The sequence below is a fragment of the Dendrobates tinctorius genome, unplaced genomic scaffold (genome assembly GCF_039654945.1).
Source record: "Dendrobates tinctorius isolate UK_male_01 unplaced genomic scaffold, ASM3965494v1 ptg000176l, whole genome shotgun sequence".
In the NCBI taxonomy this organism is placed as follows: domain Eukaryota; kingdom Metazoa; phylum Chordata; class Amphibia; order Anura; family Dendrobatidae; genus Dendrobates; species Dendrobates tinctorius.
In genome coordinates this window covers 825626-851688 of record NW_027361843.1, presented here as the reverse complement: position 1 = coordinate 851688, position 26063 = coordinate 825626, and the positions used below count along the sequence as shown (strand labels likewise).

Genomic DNA, 26063 nt, shown 5'->3' with positions numbered 1-26063 from the left:
GACATTACGAGTTCATATATACCAAACATGTCTCGGTTCTTTTTTATCTAAGTGGTGAAAGAAAATCTAATGTTAGCTGTAAAAAAAAAAAAAATTGCTGCATTTTCCGACACCTGTAGCATTACCATTTTTACTGATCTTGGGCTGGGTGAGGTCTTATTTCTTGCCTGCCCAGCTGTTGTTTTTAATGATACCATTTTGGTGTTGATACAATATTTTTATTGCCCATTATAGCATTTTAATGCAATGTTGTGGCGACCAAAAAACGCAATTCTGGCGTTTTGACTTTTATTCTGCTACACCGTTTATCAGTCGAAATAATTATTTTGATACATTGATTGGTGATTACGAATGTGGCGATACCAAATATGTGTAGTTTTTATTGTTTTATTTTGAATGCAGCAAATAGGGGGTAATTTGAGTTTTTATATTTTTTTAATATATTTAAAAACTTTTTTTTATTTTTTGCATGCTTTAATAGCCTCTATGGGAGACTAGAAGCTGCAGTACTTTGATTTCTTCTGCTACACACAGGCGCTCATAATCTGGTTATGAGAACCATAGAGGTCTGCTGGAGACCTCTGGTTGGCATGCCGATACATTGGTGGCCCACGATCATGTGACGGGGTCACCAATGGGCGAGATTAGTGATGCGCTTCGGCGTGACCACATTAGGTGCCGCTGTCACAAATTAATGGGTTAACAGCCACGGGTGGATCGCGATTTCACCCGCAGCTGTTAGGGGCACATGTCAGCTATTCAAAACAGCTGACATGTGCCAGGAAAGATGTGGGCTCAGCGCCGGAGCCCACATCAAAAGGAGAGACACGACATGTGCTGTACATGTACGGCGCATGTCATGAAGGGATTAGTTTGCCCCATTTTTTTGCCTTATTTATATGTTTTCTCCTGTTTTTTATATGCTCACTATTGTGGGTGCGGTTTTTGTTTTCCCAATGTTTGCAGCTGATTCATCAATTGCATATTATAAATAAATATGCAATTTTTCCATACTTTCCAACCTGGAATGATTATTTTTTTATTCTTTCTATGCCTGAAATTTTGGCGCAAACTGAGACATTTTAGCAACCTTTTACATTAAAAAAGGTGCAATAAAAATTTTAAGGTAATAATTTGTACAACTAATAAAGAACCAAAAAGAAAAGTGACTTAAATTTAAAAAAAAAAGCACAAATGATGAATTGGGCCAAAGTATTTAAGATGGACATAAGCAGATCAATTCTCAGTTCCATCTGTCAGGGCAGTAGTCTCTGGCCGCTAGATGGAAGGCTTGCAAATCTCTTAGCTTCCAAGATGCATGACACAACTTTTGATTAGCCAGGCTAGCGTGATGTCATTTGTGTATTATACCACAACTAGATGGAAGTCCAATGCTATCGCATCGGGAGGGCAGTAATGTCACGATGAAGGCAGGCATTGCAGCATTGAGCATCTCTCCCCAATGTGCTCACCCACCTATCCACTCTCTCTTTCCCCATGTGCTGACTTCTCCCGTCTGTGCTCTCTTCTTTGACCTGTCTACCCATGTGCTATCCCCCTTGTCTGCTGTCTCTCTCCTTCCTGTGCTGTGTTCTCCTCTCATGTGCTGTACCGTTTGAGCTGTCTCCCCCCTGTGCTCTGTCTCTCTCACTCCTGTGTCTGACCGTGTGCAGAACATACCACAGCTCCTGGGCAGGGGAGGAAGCAAAAGACAATACTGACATTACAGCAGGAGATCGCATAGGATACATTTTGTGAGGTAAAATATTGTTTAAAAACAGTCAGTGAAATATTTTACCTCACCAAATGAATCCTCTGTGATCCCCTGCTGTAATGTCAGTACTGTCTTTTGCTTCCTCCCCTGCCCAGGAGATGTGGTATGCTCTGTACACAGTCAGACACAGACAATTTTTATAATGAGCTTTTGTTCATTGGAAAACCGCTTTGATATGACCGGCTTACTCTGCCTGTAGACACGTTGCGCATCTGCCATCGGGATCAGCCAAATGATTCACTGTGCCTGCGCGAAATTCACGCAGGCGCAGTGTGACGGTGTTCTGCTGGTGGTACCACGCAAGCGGCTGTCGGTGAACTTCCTCTGCTTGGAATTCTGAGATACGGTGACATCAGGACAGAACAGAAAATGAAAATATTACAAGGCAATTATATAAATGGATTATGACCTCACGCCAGCCCAAATAATCTTACCTGGAGGGTAAGAGATTCACGAGCCTCCCATCCAGCAGGCAGAAACTACTGACCTACCGAATAACCGGAGTCCCTCGAATCTCTGCCATATCTAATCTTAAAACATTATAATAATCCATCTTTAAATTTGATTTACGTTTTCATCAGATTGCAAAACATAATATTCTCTGATGTGGTACCTTTTACCAACATATTAATGTATTCATTTAAATATCTATATGTAACAATGACTACAAGGGAAATAAATCTTTAGTCTGCTCAGTTATCTAGAATGCATGCTCCATATTTGAAGTCACAATGGATTTAGAGTCCCATATCTAATTAAATATTTCTATACATCATGGCTTTGTCTAATAGTTTTTAACCCTCCCACCAGGAGATGAAACCTGAAAATGTGAACTGTTCAGAAATGATAGATTTAAAAGTTTGTTTTATTTGTAACTTTAGTTGTATATTTTTAATTCAAAGGTTTTTTCTGCTCATTTCCAGGTCTAGTACATTACTGGTTTTTGCTTGGCATTTACTTAATGACCGGATATGTGGGATCCGTGCAGAATATAAATTGCTGTTTTTTAACCTGGCAAATTATCTCATTTTAATTATAGTTTAAATTACAGATTCTTGGAATAGTTCATTATTAGGAAGAGAGGGAGAGTATAGAATCCATTTTTAAAGGGATCCTTTTTACAGTAACTATTTCTGATATTCTACAGAGGAAGTAACATGTGGTTGGTAAGCCATATTCTATATATTTATTTACAATTTCCAATGCCACTTGGTCAATAAAAATGCCTGCTTAGGCCTGTTTCACACATCCGTTTGTCACCATCAGTCAAAATCCGCCGATTTGCAAAAAAAAATGGATCCGCCATTTTTCTTGGCGGATCCGGTTTTTTCCCCATTGACTTTCATTATCGTCGGATTTTGACTACCGATCGTCCGTATCCGTATTTGTGCGGATCTGCCAAAATTTTGGCGTCCGCTGAGATCACCGAACGGACAATGCAGCGTATTTTTGGTGTCCGGATCCGCATTTTTTACTTTTGCTACATGTGTAACCCTGAATCCAGTCTCGCTGCTGGCTGGATGATCTCTCTCTGTCTCGATACCTGGGGATTCCAGCGATACGCCGGCCTCTTCATCCCGCGATTCCTCTGGATTCCCGCGATAGCCCGGCCTCTTCATCCCGCGATGACTAGAGATTCCCTCGATACGCCGGCCTCTTCATCCCGCGATACCTGGGGATTCCCGCGATACGCCGGACTCTTCATCCTGCGATACCTGGGGATTCCTGCGATACGCCGCCTCTTCATTTCGCAATTCCTGGGGATTCCCGTGAAAGCCCGGCCTCTTCATCCCGCGATACCTGGAGATTCCCGCGATAGCCCAGCCTCTTCATCCCGCTACATCGGCGGTATTTTTTTTTTCTGCGTGGTTCCTTTAACTTTCCCACATCGGATCCGTTCTCCGCCTTTTTGGCGGCTGCCAACAGCCGAGAAAAACGTAAGTGTGAAACAGGCCTTACCTGCTCTGTACAATTATTTAACTGTTAAGATTTTTTTCTTTGCTTTTCACCGGTCAAAAAAAGAAAATAAAAAGAAAAGATTAAAATAACTGTGGAGTTCATTATTCTGTCTGTCTGTCTGTGTAATTGATAGTATAGCTGTCTGCAGTTACACTATTGATGCAAGCTGCTAACTGCTATCATTATATATGAAATGTCCATCTACAGTGTGCTGCTCTCACATATATGCAAATGGCCTCTACAGAGAGGAAGAAGACCAAAACTCTAATGCCACCTATTGGGGGCAGCAATCCTAAAAGTCCCTATCCATGCTTTAACCCCTTCACGACATGCACGGTACATGTACTGAGCATATATATATATATATACAGTGGGGAAAAAAAGTATTTAGTCAGTCAGCAATAGTGCAAGTTCCACCACTTAAAAAGATGAGAGGCGTCTGTAATTTACATCATAGGTAGACCTCAACTATGGGAGACAAACTGAGAAAAAAAAATCCAGAAAATCACATTGTCTGTTTTTTTTTTCATTTTATTTGCATATTATGGTGGAAAATAAGTATTTGGTCAGAAACAAAATTTCATCTCAATACTTTGTGATATATCCTTTGTTGGCAATGACAGAGGTCAAACGTTTTCTGTAAGTCTTCACAACGTTGCCACACACTGTTGTTGGTATGTTGCCCATTCCTCCATGCAGATCTCCTCTAGAGCAGTGATGTTTTTGGCTTTTCGCTTGGCAACACGGACTTTCAACTCCCTCCAAAGGTTTTCTATAGGGTTGAGATCTGGAGACTGGCTAGGCCACTCCAGGACCTTGAAATGCTTCTTACGAAGCCACTCCTTCGTTGCCCTGGCGGTGTGCTTTGGATCATTGTCATGTTGAAAGACCCAGCCACGTTTCATCTTCAATGCCCTTGCTGATGGAAGGAGGTTTGCACTCAAAATCTCATGATACATGGCCCCATTCATTCTTTCATGTACCCGGATCAGTCGTCCTGGCCCCTTTGCAGAGAAACAGCCCCAAAGCATGATGTTTCCACCACCATGCTTTACAGTAGGTATGGTGTTTGATGGATGCAACTCAGTATTCTTTTTCCTCCAAACACGACAAGTTGTGTTTCTACCAAACAGTTCCAGTTTGGTTTCATCAGACCATAGGACATTCTCCCAAAACTCCTCTGGATCATCCAAATGCTCTTTAGCAAACTTCAGATGGGCCCGGACATGTACAGGCTTAAGCAGTGGGACACGTCTGGCACTGCAGGATCTGAGTCCATGGTGGCGTAGTGTGTTACTTATGGTAGGCCTTGTTACATTGGTCCCAGCTCTCTGCAGTTCATTCACTAGGTCCCCCCGCGTGGTTCTGGGATTTTTGCTCACCGTTCTTGTGATCATTCTGACCCCACGGGGTGGGATTTTGCGTGGAGCACCAGATCGAGGGAGATTATTAGTGGTCTTGTATGTCTTCCATTTTCTAATTATTGCTCCCACAGTTGATTTCTTCACTCCAAGCTGGTTGGCTATTGCAGATTCAGTCTTCCCAGCCTGGTGCAGGGCTACAATTTTGTTTCTGGTGTCCTTTGACAGCTCTTTGGTCTTCACCATAGTGGAGTTTGGAGTCAGACTGTTTGAGGGTGTGCACAGGTGTCTTTTTATACTGATAACAAGTTTAAACAGGTGCCATTACTACAGGTAATGAGTGGAGGAAAGTGGAGACTCTTAAAGAAGAAGTTACAGGTCTGTGAGAGCCAGAAATCTTGATTGCTTGTTTCTGACCAAATACTTATTTTCCACCATAATATGCAAATAAAATGAAAAAAAAACAGACAATGTGATTTTCTGGATTTTTTTTTCTCAGTTTGTCTCCCATAGTTGAGGTCTACCTATGATGTAAATTACAGACGCCTCTCATCTTTTTAAGTGGTGGAAATTGCACTATTGCTGACTGACTAAATACTTTTTTCCCCACTGTATATATACAGTATATATATATACACGTTCATATCACCCCCCCATTCACCCCATTCAAAGTAAAACAATTAAGAACAATATATACATATACCATATTTGTTATCACTGCGTTTAGAATCGCCGGCGTAGCAAAAAAAAAGTCAAAACGCCAAAATTACATTTTTTGGGTCGCCGCAACATTTTAATGCAATAATGGGCAATCAAAATATTGTATCTACACCAAAATGGTATCATTAAAAACATCAGCTCGGCATGCAAAAAGCACACCCAGCCCCAGATCCCGGATACGGGTCTCGAAAAATGAGTTCTTTTTCTTTTTTTTTTTACCACTTACGGTAAATAAAAAACAACCTATATAAGTTTGGTATCCATACACTCGTAATGATGACCTGGAGAATCTTCATGACAGGTCAGTTTTAGCATTTAGTGAACATGGTAAAAAACTGCACTTTTTTTGCAATTTCACCGCACTTGGAATTTTCTTCCCGGTTTTCAGTAAACAATATGGTAAAACCAATGGTGGCATGCAAAGGTACAACTCAAAAAAACAAGACCTCACACGGCCATATTGACAGAAAAATAAAAAAGTTATGGCCCTGGGAAGCAGAGGAGCAAAAAACAGAAACGCAAAAATGAAAATGGGCTGCGGCGTGAAGGGGTTAAAAGGACTTGGGCAAGACCTCTCATGTACAGTTAGGTCCATATATATTTGAACAGAGACAACATTTTTCTAATTTTGGTTCTAAACATTACCATAATGAATTGTAAACAAAACAATTCAGATGCAGTTGAAGTACAGACTTTCAGCTTTCATTTGAGGGTATCCACTTTAAAATTGGATGAAGGGTTTACGAGTTTCTGCTCCTTAACATGTGCCACCCTGTTTTTAAAGGGACCAAAAGTAATTGGACAGATTAAATAATTGTAAATAAAATGTTAATTTCTAGTACTTGGTTGAAAACCCTTTGTTGGCAATGACTGCCTAAAGTCTTGAACTCAAGAACATCACCAGACGCTGTGTTTCCTCCTTTTTGATGCTCTGCCAGGCCTTCACTGCAGTGGTTTTCAGTTGCTGTTTGTTTGTGGGCCTTTCTGTCTGAAGTTTAGTCTTTAACAAGTGAAATTCATGCTCAATTGGGTTGAGATCAAGTGACTGACTTGTCCATTCAAGAATATTACACTTCTTTACTTTAATAAACTCCTGGGTTGCTTTGGCTTTATGTTTTGGGTCATTGTCCATCTGTAGTATGAAACGATGACCAATCAGTTTGGCTGCATTTGGCTGGATCTGAGCACACAGTATGGCTCTGAATACCTCAGAATTCATTCGGCTGCTTCTGTCCTGTGTCACATCATCAATAAACACTAGTGACCCAGTGCCACTGGCAGGCATACATGCCCAAGCCATCACACTGCCTCCGCCGTGTTTTACAGATGATGTGGTATGCTTTGGATCATGAGCTGTACCACGCCTTCGCCATACTTTTCTCTTTCCATCATTCTGGTAGAGGTTGATCTTGGTTTCATCTGTCCAAAGAATGTACTTCCAGAACTGTGCTGGCTTTTTTAGATGTTTTTTAGCAAAGTCCAGTCTAGCCTTTTGATTCTTGATGCTTATGAGTGGCTTGCGCCGTGCAGTGAACCCTCTTTATTTACTTTCATGCAGTCTTCTCTTTATGGTAGATTTGGATATTGATACGCCTACCTCCTGGAGAGTGTTGTTCACTTGGTTGGCTGTTGTGAAGGGGTTTCTCTTCACCATGGAGATTATTCTGCGATCATCCACCACTGTTGTCTTCGTTGGGCACCCAGGTCTTTTCGCATTGATGAGTTCACCAGTGCTTTCTTTCTTTCTCCGGATGAACCAAACTGTAGATTTTGCCACTCCTAATGTTGTAGCAATTTCTCGGATGGGTTTTTTCTTTTTTTGCAGCTTAAGGATGGCTTGTTTCACCTGCATGGAGAGCTCCTTTGACCGCTGGTTTCCTTCACAGCAAAACCTTCCAAATGCAAGCACCACACCTCAAATCAACTCCAGGCCTTTTATCTGCTTAATTGAGAATGACATAACGAAGGGATTGCCCACACCTGTCCATGAAATAACCTTGGAGTCAATTGTCCAATTACCTTTGGTCCCTTTGAAAACAGGGTGGCACCTGTTAAGGAGCTGAAACTCCTAAACCCTTCATACAATTTTAATGTGGATACCCTCAAATGAAAGCTGAAAGTCTGAACTTCAACTGCATCTGAATTGTTTTGTTTAAAATTCATTGTGGTAATGTCTAGAACCAAAATTAAAAAAATGTTGTCTCTGTCCAAATATATATGGACCTAACTGTATGTATTGGGCTGTACTTTCACAGATTATTAAAGTCGAAATACTCCTCCCTTAATATATTTCGCTTGTCATGGGGTATAGAGCTGATAACTAGTAATTTTGTGATCAGATTCTCTAGTGGCACTTGAAATTATAAATAAATTCTGACATTCAACATTTGCTTAAAGTAATTGCTATATTAATCAAAGTTTTCAAAAATGCAGTTTAGGTTTTGGACTCTGGCTTGAATTCAGGAATCTGTTCTCCTACATTCATCCTACGTAGTAATAAGAGATAATAGCTGGGGATTGGAGGAGAAATATCAAACTGTAATTTTGCTCTTTATAAATAGGAAAAAGCTGTTCCTTTAGCACCATGTTTTGATAGTTTATGAATTCAAGACTATGCAACTTTACCCTGTTCATAGCCAGGCAAATTTTCCTTAGTTTTTTTCTTTATATGTGTGTTTTTCACATTTTTATTCTATTTTTTTACTTTAAAAAGATTAAATAAAAGAGCTATTTTAAAGTTGTCTACTACTTTACATAAGACTTGTTGTTTAAACAAGGAATACATAATTTGGTTCATTAGGGGTGGGGTTGGAATCTCTGATTTGTTGACTTTCTTAATTGTTTTATTATTATTTAGCTTTATTTTATAATGTTTTATGTTTCTGATAGACTGTCTGGTATTCCTTTTCCTGCAGCTGAACAGGAATTATTCAGAGACATCCACAGTTATATGTTTTAAGATGTTTGTTAGTCTGTATTTGGCTAAAATCCATTATTCTAGCCCCATGTTCTCATTAGACAGCTGCCTCATATTGTACAAATGTATAATTTGCTGCTCCACAAAAGATTGGGCCTTTTGGCGGAGGAACTTAAAGAAAACCCGTCAGCAGCTTTTTAGACCCAAGCTAGTATCATCTATGTAAAGTCCCTCTAATGTTGATGACATCCATACCTTTGTCTAAGAAGTCCATGCCTCCATGTTATAGAAATCCATTGTCACATTTTTATGCAAATCAACTGCAAATCAAGGCCTTGGCCCTGGAGATACAGCTTTCTGGCCTCTCTACCTCTTATCCTGACCACCTTCTGCCTTGTGACACTGGCACTGATGGGGAATAATGGCTCTTGGGCAGGGGAGCAGCTACCTTTAATGATTTAACTTTTGTTTAAATTATTTTGTGATATATTTGTCATTACTTAATGTAATGGATGAAGTAGAGACAATGGGATCTGAAGGTATAAGCAGATATAAGATATAAATAATTTATGTAGAAGCCAAAATTTCAGATATAAATTCTTATATGCTCTAATTGATGCATTTTGTTATGATGTAATATTTCACCCTGCTTTCAGACTGTATTTCCTTATTTTGTGATAGTCGCTTAACATGTACAAATGTTGCCCAACTGAATAAATTGCAGTGTAGTTAGAATTTTTACAGTATTTTCTTATGAAAATTCCTCATCTTCCTATTCAGAGCAAGTGCCACCCAGAACTGGTTTCAGATCGGATCCTGCTGGCAAGTATTTCATAGTAGTCATTGTCCTGTGCACTCTGTGTCCATCATGTTGTGTCCTTGTCTAAATACATGCATCGTAGCCATTGCTCTGGATAAAGTGTCTGTCTTGGATAAAATCATGTCAGTAAAAATTAATGTAGTCTGTGAATTTAGACCATAAGATATACTAACATGTGTATCATCTTAATATTCTCAAATAATTGCAGCCAAACTCCTCCTAGAAAATAAAAAGCTAATCCATAGATGAAACATATATTAACGTTTCAGAAATAACTTATTCAATGCACAATTATAACTTGACATTTTCTTGATATTATTCAGATCAATGATTATGGTCATCAGTAGGGGTCCCCATCGTTTACTGCTTGGGAATAAATCTGTGATGTGACGGATACACCAAACTGATCAGTTACAGTACAGATATCAGAGCTGTGTAATCATATCAGCCAAGACCTGCATCCATTATATGACGAGGACAATTTAAAGGGGATCTGTCAGTAGGGTTAACCTTCTGATATCTTATTCCAGAGAAATCCAATTTTTTTCCTATATGTAAATGATCTGTTCAGGACTATGGGCCGGACACTGATCTGCATGAGAATCTGCCTCCGGAGCTTATTTTACATGAAGGGTGTTAGGAACGGCGGAACGCACTAAATAAATAAATAATAAAGTGCGTTCGCCGCTCGGGGTCCACCGTGCAGAAGGTGTTAACACCGCTGCTAGACAATGGTGGACGTGCAATATGGCGGTATAGCAAGCGGGTTAAACGTCACCCAGGTGGGCTGAGTGATCTCTGTTAATTTACAGAGTCGCCTAAGTGTAATGAACACAAAAGGCTGAGCCTGTTAGCGTCACAGGACTCAGATATGTGCACGCACGGTATACGGTCACAGGAACTGGACCCTAGGCAGAGGGTCAGCGTCCGTCTAGACCTACCGTGCGTGCGGAGTCGCTACTGCGGACGCCGAGCAGAGCTGCAAGCTGCAGCACGGCGACAGATATTGCCGCTGTTCGACAGTGCCCGGTAGCAGGCGCACTGTCGGACGCTAGCATTGTGGAGGATGCTAAAGTGGCTTAAGACTTGCCACTGACTGGCGCAGACTCTAAAGCTAAGTCCCTATACACACTCGAAATATCAGAGGAAGGGGATCTTAATGAGTCATTTGCAGGTTCATGCATCCATCATCATTCACACAGTAGCAACTAGAGACTATACTAGCGCATGGCCGAGCGGCCATGCGGACCTTTTATAGCCGTGCGCTTCTGGGACCTTCCAGATCTCTGAGATGGACGAATGAGATCAGGAGAAGGACCTGAGCATGTGACTCCCAATCTCCAATGGGAGATTGTCTCGTGAGCATGCTCAGTAGGGTGACGAGAGGACTTAGCCTCTGGAGCGTTTTGCTGCAAATCAGCCTGCATTGCTATTGCTGACCCAAAGGTGGCAGCAACAGCCAGACCCCCAGATCAGGTCTGGGCAGAGCGTTTGAGACTGCTGAGCAATCTCCCCTGCGTTCGATAGACAATGAGAGACCGCAGAACGTGAGGCTCTGGATTCCTGCTGAGCGGCTGCAGGAACCCGACGCCTAACATTACCCCGCCTCCTAGGGCCCCCCTCCTGAGCCTTCCAATCCACCAAATAAAGTTTTTTGTCACGTACCACCTTGTGTCCCACAGAGGCATAGGCCTCAGGCTCGTCCGAAGACAAGTCTGATGTCCCGGCAGATGACTCGGAAAACCGGGACATGTGAACAGGTTTGGGAAGGGACACGTGGAAGGCGTCAGGGATAGCTAAGTCGCCAGGAGCAGAAGTTGGAGCTGGTCGTCGATATGTGTCGGCGGGCATCTTCACTCTCACTTTAGAGGATACAGTGACATGCGGGGTGCGACCCAGACTGTCGCAAACCTCCATTGCCCGGTCTGCCACCGGCAAGGGATACAGTAACCCAGCCGGCCTCAGTTTAGAGGGTCTGCTCCAAGCACAAGAGGCGCATGCCTGAATGTATTTTTTAGTGTCCTGAGCCCTGTGCGGCCACCAATAAGACCTTGCCAGGAGTTTTGAGGTCTGCTTGTAGCCAGAGTGACCACCCACCCTGGACGCGTGTGCCCACGCGAGAACCTTCGACCGCAGATGAGGCGGGACAAAAGTCTTGCCCGGCGGCACTGACTCGAGGGCGACCGGAACCCCGGTGTTCAGATTCCCAGTAGGGGGCACAGAAAGATCCGCAGGCACCTCTGCAGTGGCTACTTGGACACTTCCCCCCGTGCACCTTCCTACACAGTCTTGGCTCCACCCCAGTGTACTACCCGAGGACCACTCTATATGAGGGTAGTGACAACGGAGCCAGGGAAGTCCGAGAAGCACCTGATCGATGCCCTTTGGCATAATCAGCAGGGACAACTTCTCGTGATGAGACGGGGAAATTGAGAGCCCTAGGGGTGCTGTCTGGTGGGTAATCTGGGCTGGTAAGGTCGCACCGTTGACCACCCTGATGGTCACAGGGTGAGGAAGAGGCACCAGTGGAATAGTGTGCTCTTGGGCGAAGGCTGAGGACATAAAGTTTCCTTCTGCCCCAGAGTCCACCGTGACCTCTACCTCCCAGGTGGAAGCACTGCTATCTAACGTCCCTCAGAATACCGGTTTGGGGGAAAAAGTATTCATATTAGACAGACCCCCACCAACTACTACAGGATGTGACCATTTTTTCGACAGCTGCGGACAACTGTTAGCCAGGTGACCAGCCTGTAGACACAGGTAACAGCGTGCGGAGCTTTGTGCCGGGCGCGGCTTGGAACCGGCACGGGACACCTCCATGGGCTCAGGAGGAAAACTCTCCGGCTTGAGAGGTTCTAGATGCTCAAAGAGGTTGGAAGAAAAGCTAACCTTCCATCTGGATTGAGCATGCTCCAGCCTGCGCTCAGAAAAATGGAGATCAATGCGGGTGAAGATGGTGATCAGCTCTTCCAGATTTACGGGAACCTCCCTGGTAGATAGAGCATCCTTGACATGCTCTGCCAAACCTCTCCAGAACACAGGGATGAGGGTTCTGTCAGGCCACTCCAACTCGGAAGCCAGTGTCCGAAAACGGACGGCGTACTGGCTGACCGAGAGGGAACCCTGTGTTAACGCTAGTAGCTGGAGAGCGGAGTCGTGAGTGACCCGTGGCCCCAAAAAGACCTGCTTTAGGGATGTGAGAAACTGAGCAGCGGTCCGAACCTCAGGGTCACCACGCTCCCACAGTGGCGTGGCCCACTCCAGCGCCCTGCCTGACAGCAGGGAAACGAGAAACCCCACCTTGGCCCATTCTGTAGGGAATAGCGCGGCCAGTAACTCAAGCTGGATAGAGCATTGGCTCATGAAACCCCTGCAGGAGGCGCTGTAGCCAGAAAATTTATCGGGCAACGGGAGGCGGGAAACTGTCGAAGCAGGCGTGGACGTAGATACATGTGAGACAGCCTCTGCGACTGCCTGAGCAGCAGCCTCGGTAAGCTTCGCAGCTGAGGTGGCACTCTCGAGAGTGGGCAACCTGCCCTCCAGCTGCCGAATATACTGCAGAAGCTGCTGCTGGTCCGCCATTGCTAGCCAGACCCTGGCACTAGTATAATGTTAGGAACGGCGGAACGCACTAAATAAATAAATAATAAAGTGCGTTCGCCGCTTGGGGTACACCATGCAGAAGGTGTTAACACCGCTGCTAGACAATGGCGGATGTGCAATATGGCGGTATAGCACGCGGGTTAAACGTCACCCAGGTGCGCTGAGCGATCTCTGTTAATTCACAGAGTCGCCTAAGTGTAATAAACACAAAAGTCTGAGCCTGTTAGCGTCACAGGACTCAGATAAGTGCACGCTAGGTGGAGGGTCAGCGTCCGTCTAGACCTACTGTGCGTGCGGCGTCACTTCTGCGGACGCTGAGGAGAGCTGCAAGCTGCAGCGAGGCAACAGATACTGCCGCTGATCGACAGTGCCCGGTCGATAGCAATGCGGAGGATGCTAAAGTGGCTTAAGACTTGCCACTGACTGGCGCAGACTCAAAAGCTAAGTCCCTATACAAACTCGTAATATCAGAGGAAGGGGATCTTATTGAGTCATTCGCAGGTTCATGCATCCATCATCATTCACACAGTAGCAACTAGAGTCTATACTAGCGCATGGCCGAGCGGTCATGCCGACCTTTTATAGCCGTGCGCTTCCGGGACCTTCCAGATCTCTGAGATGGACGAATGAGATCAGGAGAAGGACCTGAGCATGTGACTCTCGATCTCCAATGGGAGATCGTCTCGTGAGCATGCTCAGTAGCGCGATGAGAGCGTTTTGCTGCAAAGCAGCCTGCATTGTTATTGCTGACCCAAAGGTGGCAGCAACAGCCAGACCCACAGAGCAGCTCTGGGCAGAGCGTCTGAGACGCTGAGACTGCTGAGCAATCTCCCCTGTGGTCGATAGACAATGAGAGACCGCAGAACGTGAGGCTCTGGATTCCTGCTGAGCCGCTGCAGGAACCCGACGCCTAACAAAGGGACAGTTACCAATATGATGTGTGATGGCCGCTCTCTGCTCTCCTGATCTCACTGCAGCGCTGTGTGTGATTATAACTGACACATCTGCTGGTACCTCTCAGTCTCCATCTCACAGGCAGTCATGGTTGCAGAACTGTGAGAGCTGCATCAAAGTTTTGTAGGAAGACAAAGTTCATTTTTCCTGTAGTGAGTTAGTTACTTGTCTCATAATGGTAACGGCCCCTTTCATTTATAATAATCTCTGGCGGCTGATTTTCAGGGAGATCAGTGTCTGTCCAACAGTTCTGAACAGCTCATTTACATATAAGAAAAATAGATTTCTCTGGAATAAGACATCTTATCGCAGATATTAAGGTGTCTCTTTATTCAGCTTCCCATGACCTACATGCTCATATAGACGATTGTTCCTACTGACAGATTCCATTTAAAACCTATTGAATGGCAGCAAGAAGACTTCTTGAAAATTGTGAGAAATTGATGCAATAGTGTATTGGAAAATTGTATGACACTTCATTGTAATAACATTTTCATTTAAAAACCTTATCGTTTTTGTAATACTCATGTAACTTCATCAACTCCTGAGGGTTAAAATTACCTGACGTTTTAGAAGGAAGCTGGAGATGGCTTATAATTATTTGTGGAATTTAAAACTGCAATATAAATATTGTTACACTGTAAAAATGTTGTGCATGTTGAGTTTTACATAACATTCTAGCATTAAAGAGAACCTGTCATCTGATTCATGCTGCACAAACCACAGGCAGCATTAATCAGACTCTAGCTGCACAATTGCAGCCAGGTATATTTTCTGTGAAGCGCTCTAGCTTTTCAGAGTAAAGAAAGATCTGGCCAGGGACCAGACTAGTCCAGATTTTCCCAGAGCTGTGCCAGGTGATTAGCAGGTCTCTCACTATGTACATACAAGAAAGAGACCTGTCAATCACTTGCAGCAACGTTGGGAAGAGCCAACTGAGGGGCAGTGCCACACTAGTCTGGTCCCTGGCCGGGTCTTTAAAGTTTACTCTCATTTCCCATAAAAGTATACCTGGTTTCAGTCATGCAGCCAGAGTCTAGTTCATGCTGCCTGCGGTTTGTGCCACATGAGTCAGATGACAGATTGCCTTTGAAAGGATTTCTGGTATGTGTAAAGCATTGAATTACCATAACAACGGAAACCTTAGGTCAGCAGCTTAGCATCACTTCTGATAAATTCAGAGATACTCATTGGCTTAATATGAGCGTTATTTTTCATATATTTGCTAAGTTATGTACACGAAGAACCCCGAAAACGCTTAAATATTTTTTACATTTTGTTAGAAATCTTTATTCTGCTGTCATGGCCTGGCAGATCTGAAATATTAGAACTGGTAAACAAGTAATGTTTTTAGCACCGTTTTCTACTTGTAACACCTAGCACCGCAGTAACTGAGTGAGGAAAAATAGCATACAGTATTGGAACAAATGAACGTAGATATTTCCGTGACATTGAATACATGCTTGAGATATTGAGACAGCGCATCAAGCAATAGATAACCCGTCATCACTCAACAATGCCAAGTATATACAGTAATTATGTTACTTATGAAAGTGCATACACTATGTCAAATTTATAAAGTGATCATCTGCAGCATGGCAGGCTTAAGCTGTTATCATCTTCCCGAGACCATATGATTTATTCCATAGATGTACATTTCTGCCATGAGCAAATGCTATCTAGACTCTTTCCATCCTGGAGATTATCTCTTCTACCTTGTACACACAGAGCAGCTTATTTCACAGTCTGTCAGCAAAACTCTAAGCCAGCGGTTATCCATAGTGTTGCCTTATCTCATGTGCATCAACATTGAACGTCCCACTCTAACACCACAAGTGTGAATAAGGCCTGATATTTATTGTGTCCCTAATTCTTTATGTATGTCTGACTGTGAACACTCTAGTTAATGTGAAACTAACCTTCCCTTTGTACCGTGTAATTCAATTAATGTGGTAAATAACATTATTTCTGTGTCAGTTTAGCATGGTCCTTTGGTGTTTGCCTTCCATTTGTTATGTTGTGATCCATGTCGAATTAATAATATCCATGAGCCACTCATCATTAATACAAAATAGTTCTCTGAATATTGCAGGTTCCATCTGCACCCGTGTTCTGATTAAGCAATATTGTATTTATGTGTATACCAACAGGGCCGGATTTTAAGGAATTGGATGTCCATCTTCGACGGCAAGAGTCAGGCTTTGGCTTTAGGATACTTGGAGGAGATGAACCTGGCCAGCCTGTAAGTTATTTGCACTTCGTCATACAGATTCCGTTCTACAACGGTTCGTCATTGTATTTTTCGAAATCTAAGGCTGGAGACGCATGTGGTGCAGGACTTTACTACAGCTGCTATAACTGAGATCTATCATTCTATGGGGATGAAAGGCCTTGCATTTTTTTTTATTTCACAGATCTATTAATTGGCACATTTAGTGTTTTCCATTCAGTTGACCAGCCTAAAATTTTAAATCCACACAGCTTATTTTTTATTGCTATCATTCACCCATTATTGCTAAAACATCAATCAAATTAACCCATAGATTCAAGTCTTAAAATAGCAGAGATTAATAAATTAATTAAAAAAAGAGAGAACAAGGTGCAAGATACAGATAATAAGAAAAGCATGGTTTAATTAATCACTGTAAAAGGACATCATATTAAAACATGCAGTATATGGAGGTCAGACGCACAATGGGTGATATGAGAAGAAAACACAGATGGCAAGAAAAGAGGGAATATAGGTACAATGGATAGTATATAAGGAATATGGACAAAATTTGCCACCTGAATGCAGGGGATAAAGTGCACATGAAAATTATATAAAGAATTTGACGAATATAGGCTACCCGCATAGAGGAAATAAAGTACAAATGGAAAGTGTATGAAGAAAATAAATAACATACAACTTGATGTCAGAAATAAATCTCCTAAAGATGTGGATGGGGCTTACACAAGCGTCCATGGGAACATATATGCTGACACCAAGAAGAAATAACAAATGTTCCCACAAGAGATCTCTCCTAGTGGATAGCCACCCTCGCCAAAGCACTTTTTCCGTTTATTGAAATACAAGTCTGGCGAAGGTGGCTGCCTGCATAGGCAGAATCTGTTATGCTAATACTTGATATTTCTTCTTGATGGCTTTTATAGTATCATTATATAGGTTACTGTGTACATATATATATATATATATATATATATCCACATGCACCTCATTCCCTCTTTGCAGTCTATATTCCCTTTTTTGTTTTACCATCTGATATCGTCTTTTGTGTTTCTGACCTCTATCTATATTTTTAGTCATACTTTTGTTATTAAAGGGAACCTGTCACGTGAAAAACCACTATTGATCATGCCCGACTCTGGCACTTAGACCTCTGCTGCTGGGAAATTAACTTTATTCCTCCTAGTAGCATTTGGGTTTCAGTTACAGGGGTGGTGTCTGTGTGAGTTCACCACTCTATATAAAGGGAAGCAGCTGTAACTGCATCTCCAGCACTGACTGACATCAGCTCAGCATTAGGATCGGCTGTCAGTCAGTGCTGGTGATGCGGTTACAGCCGCCGCTCTCTATACACACAGTGACTGAACCTGTGCCGGCACTGCCCCATGACTGCAACCTGAATGGTACTGGGAAGAGTAAAGTTTATTTCCTCCCAGCAGTGGGGTCTAAGTGTCGGTGTCAGGCAGGTTCAGAACGTTATTAACCTGCAGGTTAATAGCATTTTTTCACATGACAGGTTCCCTTTTAAAACTAGTGTGCATCTTGTTCTGGACTTTTATATTTTGTTTGTTTTATGTTGGCTTGTTTTTTCCATTTATTCCACAGGCTTTGATAAACCGGTTAACTAGAAATCTAGTGACTGCCTAGTTACCCACTATTTGAGTATAAAATACTAGCAGGAAAGGCTTTCCGCAATAAAACATTACCATCTCATCTTAAATGCACTTACTTAAGTGGCTCCTACTCAGTCAACAGGAAACAAGGAAATCTGAGTTACTTGCAATCTTTAGACTGCAGGGGAACTTTGTGTAGCAAGTGGAGATAGACTTTATTCTTCACTGCAGGTTTCACATATGGCCGGTAAAGACCTAGCAAAATGTAGCAGGAAACTTTAGCATAAAAATCTTAGATACTAACAAAAGCATTAAGCAATCAGCAGTGCAGTTAAATATAATGAGACTATATTCATTTAGTACTTCTGTGTACTTTCATTGCCCCGCAGCTTCAACTCCGTGACAGTCAGTAGAGAGTGTAAATGTGTGCAGTGCAGTGGGCATAAATGTTTCCTGAATTACCTTAAAGACTCAATGCAAGTTGAGGCATCATTATTCCTTACACTCCTTTTAATATATGCATTGATACATTCAGCTTGGCCGCCTTTCCTTTGAAGGGATAAGCTTTAAAGAGTATAAATTTGAGGAGTGAGGATTAAAAGACCTATTCTAGAGTTTTATCTCTGAAATGAAAGTCCACTGGATATGTGATCTACACAGAGCTCTTACGTTTGAATGCCTTATTAGAACCGAATGCCTTATTCTAAAAAGTCAGGGTGATTTTAGCTGTAATACTGCACTTGTCGCAAAAAAATGAATACTGTGTTTGATTTTTTTTTTATTTGTACTAACAGTATATTTTCAAGAGCAAATTGTTGAGATGTACACACTTGAGATGTAGTTCATTGGGTCCCAGCAATAATTTGACATGCATTCGATGGAAAGAAATAAAAATAGTGAGAATTTGGGATATGAATATGCTTACATGGAAGCGAAGTCAGAACATTCGATCAATGTTTAATTTGTGGTGTTGGACAATACTTACTCAGATCATGTTATAAGCACCCTCACATTGGTGACACTACTCTAATTGTTCCCCTGCCCACCTCAACGCCTAATGTTAATGCTTGTGTCTTTCCTTGTTTTTGTGAGAAATTGATCTAGATCTAGCCCATGTAATATCATTATCAGATTGATTACAATTAGTTAGCACCTGCATTATAGACCTAGAGACTAAAGGCCCCGTCACACTAAGCGATCTCGGTAGCGAGATCGCTGCTGAGTCACAACTTTTGTGACACAACAGCGATCTCACCAGCGAGATCGCTGTGTGTGACAGCAATCAGCGACCGGCCCCCCTGCCGGTAGCCCTGATCACTGGAAGAAACCTCTGGACATTTCTTTGGTCACTGGTCTCCCGCTGGCCAGCACGCATCGCTGCGTGTGACAGGCGGGAGACCAGCGTTCAGGTGTAAAAAATAATTTAAAAAATATAGTTATTCTCACCTTCCAAAGTCCCGTTCAGCCATCCTGCCTCTCTCCACGCTCCGGTCCCAGTGATCCTTTGCACGAATGACCGCGAGACTTTGTTATCCCTCGAGACCGTGACATCTCGCGGTCATTCTCGCAAAGGATCACTGGGACCGGAGCTCGGCATCGCTGTGCTGATCGCTGGTGAAGCTGTCTGTGTGACAGCTCACCAGCGATCACATAGCGACTTACTAGCGATCCTGACACCTTGATATCGGTGTCGGGATCGCTGGTAAGTCGCTTAGTGTGACGGGGCCTTAATACCACAGGATTTACAATTTACAGATGGTAATGATCCACCCCTACCCTGCGCAGTGTCCTCTGCACATTAAAGAGCATGTCCACAACGCTGTCCCATAAAAATCAATACTTTATTCTCAAATTTTTTCTATGTCTATATAGGGTAAAGCAGATCTTCTTAATTAGAAAAAATAAATATGCAATACATTTCCTACATATGTTATGTATATAAAAAAGATGAGCAGATGTGACTAGATTTCAATTTGCCAAATCGTGCAAACTTTATCAGAAAATTAAATATGCAGTCAATTTATTTTCCTCAAATTGAATCTTCCTTAATATCTATTGCTGTTATCTGGAATTTGTAGTGACCCCAGGGCATAATAAACAGACGCTGCTGGAATAAAAGCAACCTAATACTCGTGTCACAGCTTGCCTCCACTGCTCACTGTTCTCCGCATGGTCATTGGGGTCTCTTCTTCTGCTGCTGCACAATGACACCTTAAACATCGTTACAATAGGCTGGGACTTCCGACCTCAACTAGGTCCGTGATGTCCCTGCATATGTAATATCGTGGTGCATTTCATGACTTTGCTGCGACCTTACAACATGCTTGTGCAGAGATGTTTTGTCCCTAGTGACAGCCAGAAGTCCCCACCTAGGGTGCAACACCTTACGACATGCACTCTAGGCCAGGACTTCCAGCTGTGAGGATGATGAGCAGCCAGACACCAGTTTGCTGAATTTGCGGAGGCTAAATTACAAAAAAAAACATATCCTGTAGATTAAGGATTTTTATAAAACTGGAATAGAATTTATTTCCTCTCAAATAAATTTGACTAACTCTAGTACATGGCTTTTGTCATCACTTTAATCTGAATATGCCTCTTGTTTATAAATTCCCTCATGAGGTCCTTAAAAAAGTCTTATACTTTTAACAAAGATCTATTAGATTCTCACAAATTTCTCCCAAAAATAGCATGAAAACTTCAGTGTTCTGTTGTGCTCTGTCCATTTCAAATTTTACTATTCTAGACTTTTTAAGAGACATTTTTATTAGGTTGGCTTATATTACTGTACATAGTCTGTGTCTAGCATTTCTAGGCTAGAACCATAATTCTTTTTTTTGTAGTCTTGAATGTATATTGACATGTGCAGTAGAATATCAGTGAGTCTTATGACTGGCCTTATCCTATTTCTATCATATGCATGACATTACTAATATGATTTATTCTGATATGTTTCTTCTCAAATACAAATATGTAGTTCATTTGTGTTGTGTTTGCTTAGAAATTTAGCTAAAAAGAAAGGTAAAAGGTAAAAAGAAAAAAACGTACTCGAGGTCCGTTTTCCTTATACAGCAACTGTATCACAGCATGTGAAGTGTTTAAATTTATCTTTCGAGCTTTCAGATTTAAAAAGAAGTACTAAAAGTATACCTCTAATGCTTTACTGTGTGTTTAATGTTTGAAGTTCCATTGTTGAAGATTTCGAGCCAGGAACATTTTAAAAGATCTCAGCTTGAAACTTATGTAATAGAACGTTTTATCCCACGCTGGCCTGAGAACTATAAGAAAATGAGAGCGGCTGTAATATTTTACTGCATATTTGATGTAAAAAAAAATGTATGATTCTTGTACAAGCTTGGCGCTGGAATCCCCAATGTGATCTCACCAATGCCTAAATCATAAAATACTCTACACGCTGTTTCTATGTTGTCACCTCCACTCAGAACATGGCAAACCACTGTACATTTCTTGCTTCCCTTGGTGATTTAAATGAGCATGGCTCCGAGTGAACACAGTGTTCCTCTTCCACAGCTGTCCTTCTAACAAAGAGCAGAATTCATGCAGAGAGCATTGTTACTTAAATATATATTAGAACATTTATAATAGAAGCGCATAATTGTTTGTGATTAGGTAGGTCTACTCCTTCTACGTGAGAGTGTGCAAATTACATAAAACAGCTGTCCGTAAGGACGTTGAGCAGGAAGTGAAGCATTTGGTTAGTCTGGGTAAAGAAGTCTGTCTTCATCAATGCATATCAAAGTAAGCCCAGGTTATTGGAGGACCATGCACTTAGAAAAGTCATCTCTTTACTTCAAAAATTCAATAGATAGTTTAGGAGAAAATATTCTTTATGTTCATATGCAAATAAAGAGCTTGGGGCCACAAAATCTGGAGCACTGCTGTCACTTTTACATACTGCAATGATCAACAGCACTGAGCCAGCCAGAAGCTGTAATAAGGCTGCCTTATACTGCCTAGCCCAAATAGCTTTCTCCAGAACTATCCAGTGAATTTTTAAACCGAAGGCATGGCCACTCTTCACGCCAGATCTCCTACAAAAACTTGCGGTTGTTGGTCAATAGAAAAATATGAGATGCACTACAAACTCAACAAACTGCAAGTTTTTTAATTGTTTTATTTTCTTTAGGTACTGTTTAGTTTTCCAAAAGCAGTTTTTTTTATTATTATTTTAATACGTATAGGTTTTTAAAATAGGCTTCTTTATCGGAAAAGACACATGAAAGAAGCACATTTAGAAAAAAAATACTGAAAACTACTTTTTTTTCTTGTCAAGTCAGAAAAAAACAAACCAATGCTAGCCTAAAAGGGTCCTCTGAAAATAAACTGAATGCAGGGAGTGTTATGAGATGACAGCTTCATCAATTAGCTGTAATCTGCAGATCAGGTATCTCTGGCAGCAAGTGGAAATTAAGTATTGCACTATTCCCATGGAACTTAAACCAGATAACCACTTCAAAACTTGAAAATCTATTTTTGATGATATAGGAGCTTAATGTGTTCAAAATAATTGTCTTCATTGGTTGGGTTCTCAGTAAGTGCATGCTTTTATTTGTCTTTGAACATAAAAGAACACCAACATTAATTACAATTATATTAAACTATTCTTTGGTTGGACTGTGCAGTAAGTTCATCATGTGGTCATATATGTTTCTTTTTCCTAGATTTTAATTGGTGCCGTAATAGCCATGGGTTCAGCAGACAGAGATGGCCGTCTACGCCCTGGTGATGAATTACTATATGTAGATGGGATTCCAGTTGCTGGCAAAACCCACCGATATGTGATTGATCTCATGCATAATGCTGCTCGCAATGGACAAGTTAATCTTACTGTGAGACGAAAGGTGCTATCCATAGGTATGTGCATCTTAACGAAGTAGTGTAATGAGCTGTCTCTGTGATTAAAATCCTATTCAAATCAACATGATTAGACTTCAGTGATGTACACCATCATGGACGATCAACATCAACATGAATAGACTTCAGTGTCGGACACTGTCATGGACAAGAATGGACCTAGTACTGTAAAGAAAAAAAACAGACTGTTTTCTAATGTCATATAATTAGTGATGAGTGAATGTGCTAGGATAAGGTGTTGTCCGAGCACACTCATGTGCTAACAGAGTATCTTCGGCGTGCTCGAATTTTATGTTCCAGTTGCCACAGCTGCATGTCTCTTGGCTGCTCGACAGCTGCAATACATGCAGGTATTGCCTAAAACACAGGCAGTCCCTGCATGTGTTGCAGCTGTCGAACAGCCACGAGACATGCAGCCCCGGCGACTGGAACATAAAATCGAGCACGCCGAAGATACCCTATTAGCACACGAGTGTGCTCGGACAACACCTTATCCGAGTATGTTCACTCATCATTACATTTAATCCTTTTAAGGGAGACATAATTATTTACCTTCTCTTTTTCACAGCTTCTAACGGTGAAACAAGTTGTCATCAAGGGGCTGAGATAGAAGCTGTGAGTGACCCCAGCGCAGACCAAGAGCTTCTAGCTCAGCCACTTAGTGAATTGGCATCAGTGGACTGTGATAGAATCAGTAAGTGACCAAGCTCTGGCCTCTGATGATGATTTGTTGAAGGGTGGTGCTAGAAGCTGTGGAAAAGTGCTGGTGTTACTCACTGCTTCAATATCCGCCCCCTGATTTTTACACAATTAGAAGCTGTAGGGGTGGAGATAAAAGCATCAGCACTGCACTCAAATATCCCACAGCTTGTATCACCATGGATCCAGAACATCTTTAGAGGGTGGCCATGCTAGAAACTGTAGTAAGTAGCTAAAGCACCATGCCCTGATATGCTGTTTCAGGAAGCGTGATAGATGCTGTGGGGAAGTGAGTGCAGCCCCAGCTTCCTGTGATGTCCTGGTCAAGATTCCTCTCAACCAAAACATCACAGAAAGTGAAGTAAAAAAAAAACACATTTAGGGATTTGCAAGATAAAGAAAAGTGTTGGGAATTTCATAATAAAGCTAATTACAAAAGGGATTAATGTTTTAAAATATATATTTAGGAAGGACATTTCATATATCTGACCACCTCTTTAATATTATGTAACAAACATGTGACAATGTTTCAAGTAAATACTGTTCTACATGGCATGCTACAGGTATGCAATAAATAAAAAATGTTGCATTAACTTGAAATAAGAGTGCTTTGTGTATTATAATAGGTGATACATGCCCGGAAAATGGCAGGAGTCCTGGTTCAGTGTCAACGCACCACAGCTCCCCAAGAAGTGACTCTGCATATCCAAACAGTAACCATACTGCACAGAGTAACACTTCCCCTCCTGAGGGCTTCTCTCAGAGCTCACAATCCAGTGATGTGATCATTCACCGCAAAGAGAATGAGGGATTTGGTTTTGTAATTATTAGCTCTTTGAACAGGCCGGAATCTGGAGCCACAATAGGTAAGTTCTGAAGACAAATTTAGTTGGGACCTTGTATGTTATTTTTGGTCACAACATTCATTACATGCTCTAAATTTTAGATAACAATCATAGGATTAGACTGCAGCGACCCCAGAGCCAGGACCCGGACCCCCCTCCTTTGGCACACTTTCCAAAACACAAACCCCAACCAAATAATGCACATAACACAAAGTGATGGGTGAAGGTCGGTCACAGCTTTATTATCTTTTAATAACAACCATTAAAAAGCACTTATATTTTATTAAGACGTGCTCGTCGCTCAATGCCCTGTTCCCAATTCACAGGCAAGTCAGCCAACGAGCCATAGTCTTGTGTCCTTTCTTTCTTTTACCGCTGTGACTTGAAATCTAGGAAAAAACAAAACAATTAGAAAAAATATTACAAACTCATCTCAATAAGGGAGGGAGGGTGGACAAGCGCCTCCAGGACCCGCTTCAAGCCGGGAGGAAGAGGAAGTAATAGGCATCATACCATAGCATATATAGGAGCTGTAAGGAGGAGGGAGGGGTGAATTGAAACCCCTGCCCCTGATTGGCTTACGATCCCTCACCTCATCCCTCATCCCTATTCCTCCCACCATGGGCAGCTGAACCAAAGTGTGCCTCAGACAAGCTTGGGGGAAAGAGGGGTGAGAGAGGGGAGGGCGCAGCAGTCAGAGGCACTCTCCTTAGGCAGTGCGGTGCCTGCCAATCATCATAGAAGAAAAAACTGCAGCATTCATCAGTGGTGAAATCCTTTTACTTTGGTAAAAATCCAAGTCTGTATGGGGGAAGGACAGCAAAAAGCATCATAGGCAATGGATGAACTTGTGAATGTTGCATAATTTTCTTTAATTGATGTTGGAACCTGGGCTATTTTTTGGTTGCAGGATGCCACTTTAATGATGATATTCACTTTAAGGCACTATTTGTTGAGTATTTTACATCAGTATGTGTAAGTCAAAATCAGGAGTGGGTGAAAAATGCAAAAATGGTGACGTGTTTCTATTAGGCTAAGTTCACACGTAGCGGAAGTCTTGCGGAAATTACCGCGAGAGTTCCAGAATTTCATTCCGCGGGAAAATCGCATTTTAAATTCCTGTGATTTTCCCGCTGAAAAATTAGCATTTTGCAAGCGTAATTAGCTTGCAAAATGCTAGCGTTTTCCAAGCGATCTGTAGCATCGCTTGGAGAACTGATTGACAGGTTGGTCACACTCGTCAAACATAGTGTTTGACAAGTGTGACCAACTTTTTACTAATGAGGCTGCCTATGCAGCATCAGTAGTAAAAGATAAAATGTAAAAAAATAATAAAAAAATAAAAAATGGTGTTATTCTTACCTTCCGACGTCCCGCGCAGCCTTCCCGCCTCTCTCCACGCTCCTGTTCCCAGTAATCCTTTGCGAAAATGCCCGCGATGATGTACGTTCTCGCGGGATCGCGACGTCTCACGGTAATTCGCGATGACGTCACGCGAATGACCGCGAGACTTCGCGATCCCGCGAGAATGGACGTCATCGCGGGTATTTTCACAAAGGCTTACTAGGAACGGGAGCGTGGAGAGAGGCGGGAAGGCTGCGCGGGACGTCGGAAGGTGAGAATAACAATATTTTTTATTTTAAATTCTATTTTTTACAGGGATATGGTACCCAAAGCCCGGAGGACAGTCTCCTCT

At 42.1% G+C, this 26063-nt stretch overlaps 1 protein-coding gene across 1 annotated transcript in view; it reads left to right on the top strand.

The window, feature by feature from the left end:
• The window catches only part of MAGI2 (membrane associated guanylate kinase, WW and PDZ domain containing 2), a 1360388-nt gene that overhangs the window by 1181798 nt on the left and 152527 nt on the right, over nt 1-26063 (top strand). Inside the window, exons 13-16 of the mRNA XM_073551424.1 lie at nt 9512-9553; nt 16259-16350; nt 22631-22823; nt 24149-24388. Of these exons, the coding sequence (XP_073407525.1) occupies nt 9512-9553; nt 16259-16350; nt 22631-22823; nt 24149-24388 (567 nt within the window). The remainder of the gene's footprint in view (nt 1-9511; nt 9554-16258; nt 16351-22630; nt 22824-24148; nt 24389-26063) is intronic.